This window comes from Furipterus horrens, unplaced genomic scaffold (genome assembly GCF_987537825.1).
Source record: "Furipterus horrens unplaced genomic scaffold, mFurHor1.1.pri manual_scaffold_4, whole genome shotgun sequence".
In the NCBI taxonomy this organism is placed as follows: domain Eukaryota; kingdom Metazoa; phylum Chordata; class Mammalia; order Chiroptera; family Furipteridae; genus Furipterus; species Furipterus horrens.
In genome coordinates, this window is record NW_028327174.1 from 186,707,791 (window position 1) to 186,722,944 (window position 15,154).

General features: G+C 36.0%; 1 protein-coding gene across 2 annotated transcripts in view; it reads left to right on the forward strand.

Annotated features, from left to right (window-relative positions):
- The window catches only part of KIAA1958 (KIAA1958 ortholog), a 53,580-nt gene that overhangs the window by 17,814 nt on the left and 20,612 nt on the right, over positions 1–15,154 (forward strand). The window contains exon 3 of one of the 2 annotated variants that reach the window (XM_090275962.1): positions 7,043–8,038. The exons of the other annotated variant lie outside the window; for it this stretch is intronic. Coding sequence (XP_090132088.1) covers positions 7,043–8,038 — 996 coding nt within the window. The remainder of the gene's footprint in view (positions 1–7,042; positions 8,039–15,154) is intronic. 2 annotated transcript variants of the gene reach the window in all.

The following is a 15,154-nucleotide window of genomic DNA, read 5'->3' on the forward strand; positions in this document are numbered from 1 at the left end:
GAAGGGGGGCAGAAGTGGACATAGGGAATGCTCAGTAGCTAAGAAAGGAATTCCTGTGTCACCAGTAGATCATGAGCCCAATGGCAAATTCTTATTCAAGTCTTAAAACCTGTAATTTTAGATGATCAAAAGGATCATCTTATTCAGGCATTACTGTGTTAATAGTAATTTTCCTCTTGAACATAAGACAAAGCAAATTTGCCGAGAAAAATAAAATAAATCACAAAAGAAAACTGACATGTATAGTTAAGATGGAATGTGCTAGACTCTTGGTGATTAAAGAGTAATATTTTAAATTAAAATTTAAAGTCAGCTATATACCAAAATGGCTACCCATGGGTGATGAATTTTTAGGTAGTTTTGCTTTCTTCTTTATACGTATATTTGGGGAAATTTTTATATTAAAACATGTATTTTATGATAAAACAAATAAAATTATTTTTATTAGAGGAAGTAGACATGAAATAACCTTTCCCTCTTGTGAATAGTTACCCTTCAATCATCTGTCTTTTAAAACTTCAGACATTTCTAAATTAGAAGATATTTATGCAAAGCATGTTCAAGGATATGTAAACTCACTGAGCTGAAATGTAGTCATTGCTTAACTCCTGAACTGCGCAAATACTAGTTTTTACTTTGAAAAAATGATTTGCTGTTCAATAAAATTTTGCTTAAGAGTCAGATGTTGAAAGCAATGAAAGAACCCTTACAGGTTGATGAAATAATGCCTGTTAAACAGTATTCTGTGCTATATAGTAATGGAGTCATCATAGAATTAATAGGGAAAGAGAACCATGTGTGCAAATCTATGGCTTCAGGACTGAAACTGGAAAGTGTAAATATCACATCTATAATGAATCTGTGTATCTTAAACAAGTGCCTTAAGCAGAAAAGCAAGAATTTAAAAACTGATTCCTTTTTGGAAATTGTATGTGATGTTTTGTATATCAAAGTCTGATGGCAGCATATATATTTTATGTAGTACACCAGCAGGAGATATTTCAGACATATCAGAAATATCAGAAGGTACTCTTGATTCAGTGTCTCTGGCTGTATAATAAAAAGTAGAGGAGAAATTTCTATAGTCTCTAATAAGCAGTATATCAATGAGAACTGTCAGATTTTGTAGAAAATCCACAGCATGATTTATTACATTAATTACAGTCATGTGGGTTTCATGCCGCTAAGCCTGAAAATGCAGCCACATTCTAGAGTTGATTTAAAATATAGTTTGGCCAAGACAAAAGTGCTTCTTATTGTGATTAATGGAGTACAATATTTACTCTCGTGTTCTTTCTTACGCCTTTGGAATGCTTAATTTCTTTCCTGACTTGAAATTAAGTTTGAGATTTGAAAAGCTTCATCTGGTTTTTATTCATTCCTGTCATCTGGTCTCCTTTTTGCCTTTTTGTGTCTTCTTAGTTGTCATTTAATGTTGCATCTCCTTCATATGTGAAGCCCATTTGAATTCTCTCCTAAGCAAATGTGGGCTAGCCTAGAGCTGTCCCTCGCTAGCAGAACTGACCATAAGGCTTATTAAGTCCCACCTGGGATGCTGCAGCTCTTTTCTGAGGGGAGGGAGCAGTTGAGGAGAAACCTTCATTTTCTTAATTTAACTCAAAAATTCTTGGAAGAGAGAATTGCATGATTTTACCTTTTAGTACTATACGGAATTCATACAGCCACATAATGTCTCCTCTTATAGTGACACAGTAAGCTTGCAAATCACGGGATTCTAGCTCAGTGGAACGGAAGGTCTCCTAAGATCTGTTTTAGATATAGCTATTAACTCCAGTTGTTTACATGTCTCTGACAAGATATGCCTAACATTGGTGACCTTTATAGCTCTAGCTTGAAAGAATAGCAAATATTTGCTACGACTTAAAGCATCAGTAGACAAGGAACTCAGTAGAAGCAGCCTTTGATTTTGTGGGTTCGGACACATTTCTAAGCAGTGATATGTTTAAAGAGTTAAACCAGATGATTTATGTGCCCAATACTAAGCTAAGTGTTCTGCTTTCCTATCTAGTTAATATTCATACCACTTGTATGAGATAAGTACAATTATTATTTTGTATATCAATTTTACAGTTGAAGAAACTGAGGCTTAAGTTTTTCTTAAAAACTCATACAAATTCACATAGCTGGTTAAGCAGCAGAGCTAGGATTTGAATGACATTCCTACTGGCAGAGCTGGAGCCTTGAACCATTTGCCACATTACTTAGGTCAAATGCCCTGAAAGGGACCAAGTAAGATGAGATTTGAAAAACTGTTTTTGGCAGTTAGGGAAACAGTGTTGAACTTAATAAGTCCAGAAAAGTTACAGTAGAAAAAGTATGACTCCAAAGGGTCTCAGAGAGGAAATAATTCTTTAACTCATTCATTATTTTGTTGAACAATAATACCAGTTAGTCCAGTATGATTTTTGATAGTATTTTTCACTGAAGCAGAAATCACTTAAACACTTATTATTTATGTATGTATGAAGCAACTATTCTGCCAGGAGAAGAAAAAGAATTCAGATCAGAAAATCTGCTATTCCCTCAGGATGGCAAGTGCTGTAACAGGCTGAGCTTGGGCTGAGGCTTATTTGAAGGAGTCATTTTCTAGGTGTTCCAGAGGGAGAGATAAGACGCTATTTCTTAAAGCACGGCCGATTGGACCACGCCTATGTTAGACTCATCCGGGAACTTATTTAAAATGCAGACTCCTGCACCCTATTGGCCATAAATTAATTCCTTTTGTGAGGATCAGCCAGGCCAATGCCTAGACGCCTTACCCCACCTTCCAGCACTCGTGGCTCCTTGACCTGATTCAATTCACAGATAAACAGTAAATATGCATGAGGAAGAGATGTGGGGTTTTTTGCCTGTACTTTGTTTAATAATACTGGTATTTTTGTGTGTGTGCTGTATTTTATTTCTAAATTTTTATTAAGGAGAAAATATTCCAGGTGTTGTAGAGTTACATAACTAATACAACCAGGAGAAATGGGCAGATGACATGTTTATGTTAAATGATTTCTGCTTCAGTGAGAAACACCATCAAGAATCATACCAGACTGACTGGTACTATTGTTCTAAATTGTCGTGCTCCTCAGTGTTTATGTAAGAAATGTGTTTTGTGTCCACTATTAGAAAAGATTAACCAAGCAAAAAAATAATTTGCTGGTCAGGTAGCTATAATACCATACAAGTCTGGCTTCAATTAGTAATGCTAACAATCCTAGAAAATAGCCTGTGTTTTAAAGTTCTAGGAGAATGCAGAAAAATGTGCAAGGACTTGAGTGTTTAAAGGAGAAAAAAAAGACACTGGCTTTTTAATGCATTTCTGGTAGTTATAATGTTTATATATCAATTTGTTTTTCATTTTTAAAGTAAATCTAGCTCACTGTTTTATTTTTCAATCAGTTGCAGGGGTTAGGAACTATTGCTGTTTTCAAACATGAGACATGAATGTTGGCAAATAGGATTTTTGTAACCCTAGACAAATAAATTGAAGTTGGCCAGTTTCCTAAGATAACCAACTAGGGAATATTTTTTTTAAATACCAAGATTATTTTCTTTGAACCTGGAAAGAGTCATGAGGAGACATCTTTCAAATGAATACATATATGGAAGAAGTAAGTACCTAATAGGCAGCACCATAATACCATGTAATATCTTTCTAAAGTGGAGATCAGGGTTGGGGGGAGGGAGATAGACCCTGATTTTATGGATATATTAATTCTAGTGTGGACTTTTGTTCAACAGTTATTTTTTTCCTTATCCTAAGAAGTGAGATAAAGATATTTTCTTGTAGCAATTTGTGTGGTGGCTGGTATGTCTTTATTTCCTAAGGAATTAGTCCTGGAAAAAGCTTCCAGTGGTCTCGTAAGTCATTTTGAACCACAGTTGACTGTGAAAGTAGGTTTCATTCCTATGAAACCTTCCGTAAGCCGAAATGGTATACAGTGAAGAAGCAATTATCATTGACTTACACTGTCCCTGTATCATTCACCACAATTGAAACACTCGATTTATGTACGGTTTGATGCTCATCATTCCATCTTTATAAGCGCTCTTGGCTTTTCTGATACTTTAGGACACATCTTGCTCAAGGATGCACAATATAAATCAAGATACAGCACAGGTGCCCACAGACACAGTTCGAAACGATGGGAGCTTGATGGTGAGGGGCTGAATCTAGTTCCCAGGGAAGGAGCTTGGCCAGACTACTCGGGCTGTTCAGAGTTTGCTCTGCCTCTGTAAAGGGCTCCCTGCAAAACCAACACTGAATGCTGTCTTACAACAGTGAAAATCCTCTTTGGATTTCTTCCCATTAGCGAAAACAGATAACACTAATGTAGGTCTTTTCCAAAAGTGAAGTGACATAATACAACTTTTGAAAAGTGGAGGGGAGGGATATCTGGACTAAGTTTAATGGGATGGCTTCTTGTTTTGAAAAGCTTCGGGTAAGTTTAAGTAAGAAATATGATGGCTCTTCGGGATGTACAGTAAGAAATAAGTGACCACTCATTCAAGAACTGAGGTCACTCATACCTTTTACTTAGAGTATGCTGACTAATGTTGTTTAATTGCAGACTTAAACTCCTTTACTCACTCTTTAAAAGAACTTTGGAAAACTCATTTTTAAATTGACATCCTTTCAATGTTAGTTTCCATTTATGTATTTTTGTAAAAAGGAGGTAGAAAATATTGAGTATTATATAAAGATGAGGATTGACCATAACTAGAATCATCATTTCATGATTTATTAAGAGTTGTTATGCATCTTGGAAACAGAAGCACACTGCATCTGAAAGAATTGAATAAAATTTTAACATTTTGGTAGTCCTGAAAAATATTCCATTTTCAGTTAAAAGAATCAACCTTACTAACCTATAATCCTTTCAAAAGTCCTAAATTCAGAACACTGCAATTCAGGCCCAATTACCCTGTTTCTCATGGCACATTTCACCTAAATTAGAATATGTATAAGACAGAGGATAAGAACCATGGTGGATTTAATAACCAATTTATAAATGTCGCTGGCTTCTTAAAGCCTTTTCCACCCTAGAATATGTATCATGGTAGATTTGAGATGGAAACATGTGCAAACTCAGTCTTCACTTCAGACAAGTTTTAGAAAAGGTTCCATGGGAAAGTTAAGGGACTGGAAATTTTTCCCCTAAAGTTGTCTGTGAATGTTTATTTCTTAGAAAGTCTTTGTTTGAAGTTTGAAGACTGCTGTGATAGATATTTGAACAAGTAGCCAAAATAAACAGATGTGCTGGTCCCTTTGGCTTTACATGTAAACAGTAAAGGAAACCAGCATGATAAAAGCTACATATAACCTCTGGCTTCATCTCTTTGATGGAAAAAGACACATTTTTATACACATCTTCATTGTTGATATATAAACAATTTCAAATGGAAGAAAATAGCATAACTGAAAGTTAAGTCTAATGAAGCACAAAATATACTTCTGTATATTTGAATTTTTGAATTATTATCTTAAAAATGTGCCTATAAAACACCTAATTTCCTAGTCTAGTGAATTTTAATTTATTTCATTTTATAAAGTTATGAAGATTTAGGCAATTATATCTTAGGACTGTCATTTTAAAATAACATCATTTATAAATCTGTACAGTAATACAAAAAGTAGTGTGCTTTGTAAATAAAATTCAGTTTATTAGAAAATTTATTTTTACTATTGTATGCTGTTATTGCAAAGACTTCTTTCCACTGAGCATCCTTATGAATTAAAGTTTTCCTAAATAAGATAGTTAAATTAAGAAATATTGTATGTTGTGCTGTAGAATCAGAAATTACATGTTTATGTTTTAAAAACAAACTCAATGTTTGCCTCTCAACAGTCAATTGGATAGCCTGGTTTTCTATTGTGTAGTTTCATTTTTAGGATTCCTCTTTTGAGTCCCATACATACCATGTCTGATATAATAGTGGTGATTTTGACAAAATGTTTTTATTGTTAATGTTAGAATTCCAAATTTAAATTATATATTACTAAAAGGAAATAACATGATTATTGAATTAAATCACCGGAACAAAAAACTGAGTAAAATACAGTAGAGTTTTCTTCATTAGACATAAATGCTGGAAGTTTGTTTCAGTGTGTTCTTTCGAACCTCATCCGGACCTTGGAGGTGCTAGCTAAAATGCAGATTCCTTGGCCACCACCTGGGAATCTGATTTTAATTGAGCATCCTGATGGACTCTGGAGTACACTGGAGTGTGAGAACCTCTACTCCTCAGCAGCATTACTTAATGATGGATGGTCCATAATGCAGAGTATAAATAATAAACAGTTTATCCAGGAGACGGACCACCCCCTTCTTACATCTTTTATAGTAATAGCCTAATTCAAATTCCATCATCCTGCCTTTGTAGCTGTGAAGTTCTATCCTCATTACATTCCAAAATACCAAATATTTTTATCACTTATTACAAACTACGCAGCAATTATATACAGAATATTTATAAACTGTATTTACCTGAATCACTGTAGAATAGGTGAATTAACTGCTGTAAATGATTTGTTTAGCAATTTTTAGGTATAGATTTCTAGTGGTGTGCTAAATAAATTCACATGTTTTAGCTTAATTCAATAAAATGGACCCAGTACAGCCTCTGGTTTCACAAATGAAGTGATTCAGAATGAATGTCACTTGTAATGCGGTCTTTGCACACTGCAAGGATAGATACATAGCACATTTCTGTCTCACATTTTTCCTAAAAGAAAGGCAGCCTCTAATCTCCTTCCACACACTTTCATGCACTAAACTATGTGCCAATGACATGAGATGCTCCTTCTGATTGCAGTTGGCCTTACTCTTGTCCCGTACATCATTTGCGAATATAATAGTTGGCTATTACAATGCAACAGGTATGTAAATAACATTTATCAGCCATCTCTGTAAAACTGATTCCTTCTTTCCCTTTTCCTTATAAGAGGAAACTTTATTTCAGAGTAGAAAGTGCATTTTCTGAACTCATCAACACCCTCTCTATCCCTCCCCTCCCCAATTTGTTGCAGACCAGGATGAAAGAGCAGCTGAGCTCAGCAGGGAGCAGAATGAGAAAACCATCCGGAGCACGCAGACTGCGCTCCGCAATTTCCGCGAGTTCCTCATCTCCAAGTACCCTTCTGAAACGAGAGAGATCTACGTCATCCCTTGTAAAGAGCTGGACGCCTACCTCGCCTCTTTCTTTGTGGATGCGAGGCAGAAGGATGGGTCCGAATACGAACCCAACAGCTTGGCCAATTACCAGTGCGGACTTGAACGGTACCTGAAAGAACACAGGTACGGCTACAGTATCACCAGGGATAAGGAATTCAAGCGTTCCCAAGAGGCCCTGAAACAGAAGCAGATTGAACTGCGCTGCAAAGGAAAAGGAAATAAGCCCCACAAGTCCATGAAGCTCACCTTTGCTGATGAGCTCATTCTGCGGAAAAGGGGATTGCTAAGCCGCTATAACCCCGAGGGTCTGCTCAACCTCGTCTGGCTCAACAACACAAAAGCTTTTGGGCACTGCACAGGCTTCCACGGGTCTACCTTGAAGTGGGGCGATATCCGCCTCCGGGTAACAGAGACGGGGCTGGAGTACTTAGAGTGGATGGGTCAAGACACCGGTGACCTGAATGCCAAAACCAAGAGAGGGGGGACAGATTCCCGTGTGTACGCCACCCAGCACGCCCCGCAGACGTGCCCCGTGCAGGACTATAAGGAGTATGCCCAGCGGCGGCCTCCTGCCATGCGCTACGAGGATGCCCCTTTCTACTTGTCCATCAAGCCGGTTGTGAACTTGGCGGCTCTGCATTGGTACAACTGCCAGGCCCTGGGCAAGAACAAGCTGGCCAAGATGGTGAAGACCATGTGTGAGAAGGGCAACATCCCTGGCAGGAAAACCAACTTCAGTGTGTATCAGAGCTGCAGCACCTTGTCGGAGGCCCAGAGCAACCAGCTGGTGCTTATCTGTAACAATCTGAGCCAGCAGGCCGCCCAGTCGGTGGCGGGGCACTCCACCAGCGGCAACTTCATCGTCTCTGCCTCCTACGACTCCTCCTCAGATACTGCTTGACCAGGTGGCTTGGGCCTGATCCCAGTCTGGGTACTGTGTCCAGAAAAACTGTGATTATACACTACTTCTCATGTCCCTTCCTCTGCCCTCAGTGTTAACTTTATAAAAATACAAATCTATAATATATTTTTCTTTTTACAAATAAGCCAATGGAGATAGTTTAGTATTACTAACATAGTATTTATAAGCATAAAACAAACGTACTTGTGGGTGAGTCAGTGTAATTACTGTTACAGACTTTTTCAAAACCGTAGTGATTCTCAGGCAACACAAAATAGAGAAGGAATTCTGTTTTTAAACAGCTGTCCAAAAGGAAACTGAGAGTCATGCTAGATGCTGGGTCCTCAACTCCTGCTTTTTCTTCGCACTGCACTGCTCATTGCTAGTCTACTTAATAAATGGCTTTATATTTTTAATTTTTTAAAATTTTCTATTACACTAACTTTACTGCTTATACAAAATTTGTCAGTCACATCCAAGATATGAAAGTATTGATATAAGCTCCACATCAAGTTATTTATATGCTTTTTTTTTTTTTTTACTTAATTAGAAGTTTAGCTCCTGCATCTAATTTTTTGCAATGTATGAATATCTAGAGGCTTAGCTAACATTTTTTTCCTTTGGGGAGGGGATGGAATAGAAGGAAGGATCAAGTTCATTTTGGAACATACATAATTTTTAAGTAATATACAAAGTCCATTATTGTGGCAAAAAAAAACTATTACATGACTCATTTTTACTGTCGTGCTTTAACCTGGATAGAATTTTTTGTTCCCTAAGAAATCAGTGTAAATGAAATTTGATTATCAGATTTAAAAGAAATTTAAAACTACCAAAGTTTTGAAAATGTTCCCAGGCATTCGATTGTATACCAAGCATAAAGAGAAGTAGAGAATGGGAAAGGCTTCCTAAAGACTAGAAGCACTAGTTAAGACAGCAAAAAACACATTCTCTTCAAAGCTAAAATCCCTCTTGCATTATTTATTTATAAGCATTAAACTTCAGTATCTTTTCTCCAGGGGATTATTTGACTCTGTAGTTGAGATCAAAGCAGTATTGACACTCATTTTAGGTAACAGCATTTGTTACTAGATTTAGCTGAACTCAAAGCATTCTTGAAACTGTGCAGTTTCTTCTGTAGTAAATATGAATGCATTTATCTGCATCATCCTGCAATAATAATAATAATAATTTTGATTAAGCAGCCCCTGTGGTAGTTTTTCCAAGGTCTTTATTTTCAAGTCTTGAAGCCTGTGGTGATTTATTAGTTAAGATACTTCAAAAACAAAATAAATTTAGACATCAGGGCCACAATAAAACTGAGCTAGGTTCCCATCCTGTATAATCATTAATGCATAAAAAAACCAAATCTTAATTGTTTTGTTGGATCTGGGCATTCAATTGGGGAGTATTTGTTCTTCAAGGCAACCTCATAATTCAGTTAACTAGGAAGGTAGGTGATGTGTTGTATATTAATTTATTGTACAACCAGAACAAATTTAATTTTGCTTTGCTTTGCTTTGCTAAATCAACACATTAGCTGATCTTTCCCATGGCCAGGCAACTAGGCACTTCTTTCCAACACTAAGGAAGACCCTTTCCTCTAAGCTGTGACCTTTCTCCATTGGCTCAAGAGTGGGACATCTGTCGTGGCCTTGGTGTGGTGGAATCAACTTCATTTCATGACTTCCTCCATAGAGAGGCATCCACAAACAAAAAGAAAGGGCGGAAGATAATCTTGCTTTATTTTTTGTATCAATAATGATGATAGGCACCATTTTTTATCCAGTGTGTGTTCCAGCCCGGTGCTAAGTGACTTATATGCATCTGTTATATAAGAAATAGTTACTAATTGTATGAAAATTAGGAAATACAGATAAAGAAAACAAAATATATACACATTTGCTACCCAAAAATAGCTGCTGTTAATATTTTGGTATATATTTCTTCAGACATTTCAATATATAACTTTATTTCTATGTACATTATCTTTAATCCTTTCCATAACTTTGAAAGGAGGGTGAGTTATCTTCATTTTAGGTTGAGATCAAGACAAATCAGTTAGATTAGAGCTAAGGAAATGGTTGTCTGTCATCTGACTCCAGAGTTCTTCTATTTACCTTTCTCAGTTCCAACTCCTAGTTTCCCGTGATATGAACCAGATGCGGGGACACATTGTCTTCCCAGGCCTCTGGGGCTGCCGAGTTATCTTTCATGGCGGCACACTCTGCTCTCTAGTCCCCTCTCTTCCGTTCATTTTGAACCCTGGGTCTCTTTCTCCTGGTTCTCTACGAAACATTCCCATTCCCCTTATTCTGTAACTGGTCTGTAAGTGCACAGGACAGCCTACAGTAAAATAACTTCTTAAGAATAAGGATATTTTTACATAGGGTACCTCTCATGTTGAAGAAAAGTTTTTTATAAAGAACACTTAAAATGTGATTGTGCTTTTTTATTTTTGCGTTGACATATTTTTAAAACATTCTTGATACGTTTTAGACAGCAAAGTAAGTTTGTCATGAGGAAGAGGGGCAGTCAGTAAGCAATGAAAAACACAACTAGGAAATTTCAAATTTCCATTTGTGTTTATTGAGGTACTAAAATTAAAATCTTTTTATTCCTATGGCATTTTTGTTTAGAAGAACACAATTAAATGGATATTGTGAATTATTTATTTATTTTTGCTTTGATAACTGAAACCAAATACGAACATCGTGACAGATTTAGAAAACTGTTTTTGGAAGAATGACTTGGTAGACATATATCCGAATTAGTATCTGTTTGAGTTAAGTTATGAAAAATTATCTGCAACTACCTCTAAATTTTGTGGTTTTGTATTAACAAAACTGAGGATATACCACTGCCGGATGCCATTTTTATTATTTGTTATTATAACTTTAAAAAATTATATCCATAACTGTGACAGTGTTAGATACCAAAATCATGTAGGTGCTTTAGCAAAAGCATTATACACAGTTGAGCAGGTATTCACTGCAATAGCATATGCTGCCTTTCCAGACCGTCCCATGGTTCACACAAAAACACTAAAACTGTTTGCAACATTTACACTTTAAAGTCAATGTAATGTCACGTGAGACATTTTCCAGTGCCCCTCACATGACTCTGGGAGTTTTGCACTGTCTGTAACAAAAATGACATCGCTGCGTAATTCAGTTTTCTATGTTCATGTGAGTGGTTGGCTACTGAAAACCAGACGGTAGCAGTTTTTTAAAAACCATGTTTGAAGAGGTTAGCGATATTCAAGATGTTTATCCAGCAGAGCTTTTCTTGCGATTCCATTTGTTATCTTGGTTAGGAGGGCTGGTTTGAATATGATTCATAAATGCACATCAGCTATTTAAAATGTTTGTTATTTTATAAGTGTTTCTCCTGATGTTAATTTTTCCCTGTGTTAATTCACATTTCCCTATAATCAGTCACCTCCTGATCTACAAAGGAATGATGTGAAAAGTTTCTAGCATAGGTGGGTCTCTTTGGTGTTTTAGTTAGATCATTGCTAGCTGAAATCTTCATTGCGTTCACTTGTCTGTATCCTGAGGCTTAGCTTCCAGTGGCGTGAGATGAAGACTTCACTGAGACAAAAATGCACAGCCACAGCAACAGATATCGGAGCACCTAGTATCTAGGCTCATTGAGGGTACAAAGACACATACATAGTCCCTGCTCTCAAAGAAATTATAAAAGATACTGTAATAAAAGTTTCATTTCATTTTTGAGAGCCCAGCAAAAAAAAAAATCTCTATGCCAGGACTGTTTTGTATAGTTTCCCTAAATTTGTACTCGTGTAAGTTAGCCCTTGAATAGTCGTAGAATACATAATACTCCTCTGAGTATTTCGTGGAGAACCAACCTTAGAACCTGTTTTAAAATCAATAATAAGGCAAAACCATTTTGTATACCATCCATTATGTTCACATAGGTGCACACAGGCTTAGGGAAGTACAGTGTCATCAGTGAACGTCATTTATGAGTTCTTACAAAACCTACCATAGCGCTAACTGCTTCTGTAAGGTGGTTCTCTTAATTCCGTAGGATACTAGTCCTGCGGGGTGGATGTATCATTATTTCTCGTTTCTGAATGAGGAAATCAGAGAAGTCACATGGGTTGCCCACGTTATCGTTAATACTAAAGAGCATCAGGATCTGAAATTGGAACCTTTTCTGCTGCAGCTGCTTGTTCACAAAATCATTTGCTGTGCTTCCTTCCATAGAGGCTCTGAAGTGATGAGTTATGAATGAAATCCCTGGTGTGATAAAATCACCGATATTCATTCAACTCAGAAGGAGAGCAGTGCCGTCACAGTCATGTGTGTCAGCATGTCACGTAGGCTCCATTACTGTGGGTTTTGGGAGATAGGACTCTGAGCAGAGTTTGTTTGCCCTGGCCAGAAGGAGAGAGCAGACATCTCTGTCACTCTGTAAAGAACACCGTGGTGGAGATGGGTGTGTACATGCAGAAGCAAGTCTATCTTTAAAAGTGATTATTTGTTTTTATCCCACATAAACCAAAAACCCAATTTCAAGAGTTCCTTAAAATTGAGACAAGGGAGTGGGGAGGTTCTAGGCAGGGAGAACACCTCTCAAGCCCAGAAGTGATGTTGCCGTCAGCCAGATACTGGATAGTGGGGGCAGTCTGCCAGGGAGTTTGGTCTTGCCTGTAAATTTGGGGCCAGCAAATTAACTACAATAAAATGTTATGTTCTTATTTTGTTTTTGTTTAATCAATTATTGCTTATATAACAAAGCTTTTGGGGGAAAATGCTGTCCTTATGATTCTCAGAATTAGAAATGAACTGTGAAACCATTCATATATTTTCCAGTTTGACTATCTCTAAGTTTAATATATTAGAGACCAACACTTTTGATTTTAACCAGCCTTTTTCTGGCTGATTTTCTTTATTTATAGCAAGAATATATTTTAGTTTTTATTTTTCTAGCCAAAATAAAGCAAACTCCCTACTATGTAAAAAAAGGAAATAAATTTCCAGGCATAGGGGAAAACATCATGGGGAGTGCGTGATAATTTATTGCAGTAAAATATTTTTAAAGTGTTCAATTATGAAAAAAGTTGTTATAAATACTAAAGAATGAACAAGTTCTCAGTCATTTTAATATATTTCTTAGGTGTGCAAGATGTATCAGTACACATTCACCATGTGCTGTGTTGCAGGTATTTGCAGTGCTTATTAAGAAACCCCATTGGCCAGGACATTCTCAGTTGTCTTTTGTTTATGTTTTTTTCTTAATGCATGGTACTCAAACATTGCTTCTCCTCAGTAGGATCTGGCTGAGATCATATGGGCGCATAGCTTTTTGTAAGGCAAAGTGATGAAACTAGGATGATTTTAAGAGATTCTATACTGGGGTAAAGAAATACACCACATATGTCATCCTGTTGGTGTTGGGTGTATTTTGAATGATATAAAAACAGAGAAGGGGATGATATTGGTAAACTGCCAACAATTCTGATGTCACTTTTCTAAACAGAGAAAAGAAAGATAAACTAAATTTCTTATGGTCCATCATCCTATTTGTAAAATGACCAGTTGAGTCTGCCAAAGCTAAAGGAAAGACCTGATGTCGTAATTGAAGATTGCATTATTTTTTTAAAGATAGCCTTTTAATACATTCAAATTGAGGTTTTATGTAAACAGTGACCTAGTTGAATTAGACTTAGAGTATTGATTAGCATACTAAGCTGATCAGAAAATTAATTAGGTCAGAGTATTAGAAACATTAAAGTAATCCAGCCCTCTTTCTTTTACAGAAGAGGGAAGCGGCCCACAGACATTAGATGAATGAAATGCCCAGGTGTACACACCTTGTTACAATCCAAGCCAAGAGCAGAACCCAAGGGAACCCAGGCATCCTGAGTTCCAGTCTGTAAATAGTTTAGGGGAGGAAAACAACCCTACTTTTTCACTGAGTTAGAAAGGATATCCTTGTTTTCAAAATAATAAAACAGTTTAAGCCCTCAGTCAAGTTTCTATTAGAAGTACATTCAGGCTACCAGTTTTCAAATACGCTTTTTTTTTTTTTTTTTTTTTTTTTGCATGTGTATTTTCACTTTTGATTGTGTAGTATTATATCTTGATTTTAGCAACTTCTTTTGAAATTTGATGAGATAACCTCTAAATGTAATCATTTGCCTTTTTATTTTAACAAACATCTATCCTCCATTTATATTATTTATAGAGGGGAAACTACAATTTTTAGTAATATGAATTCAGTAATGATTATAATCTATAATGATTATAAACTAAAAAGTAATTTCTTTAAAATTTTGGTATTCATTTGAATATCCAGCTATATAGCATCTGTATCATTGGTTTTGAATGCAGTCTGCAATATCCCGTTTTAGTCTATGGAAAGTTTTAAAAGTCATCTTGAAGGTTTGGGACATAGCTTCAATCAAAATGTTCAAATTTCTATCAACATAATTAGAATGTTTCTGAAGTGAATTTGTTTTAGAGATAGGAAAGGGGAAGAAAATGGGAACTGTGAAAGAGATCTACCTGCAACAGGAAGATACAGAAATAGAAAATATTTGTAAATTTTCATATTAACCTCTTACTCTTCTAACTGGGAATTCAAGCATAAATACAAAAAGCATTTTACAGATCTTTATTTTACAATTTATATTTACTAAATCATAGTTGAAGGGAAAAGATGGAATTCTAGGATGTTAAAGAAGTACAATGAAATTTTATCTTCTGAATGCAGTGTTGAATTTTTCTAGACTTCTAATATTCTTTATATTACACTGGAATTAGCATTTTACCATTATACATTCATTTCAAAGATCTTTGAAAATGTTTGGCATAATATATTTATTTGCGGTTGGTAGAATAAGGAAGACATCAGCAATATGTAATCCTAACAGTAATTGTACATACTGTATTAAGTGATTTTTATGCCTGTTTACTTTCTGTAATTCTTATATTTTATAAATCAAATACCTTAGTATGCTTCCACTAGAAATTAATTTATAATGATTATACTGGATGAGGAAGCAGGCCCATTTTAGTATGAATCCACTCAGACC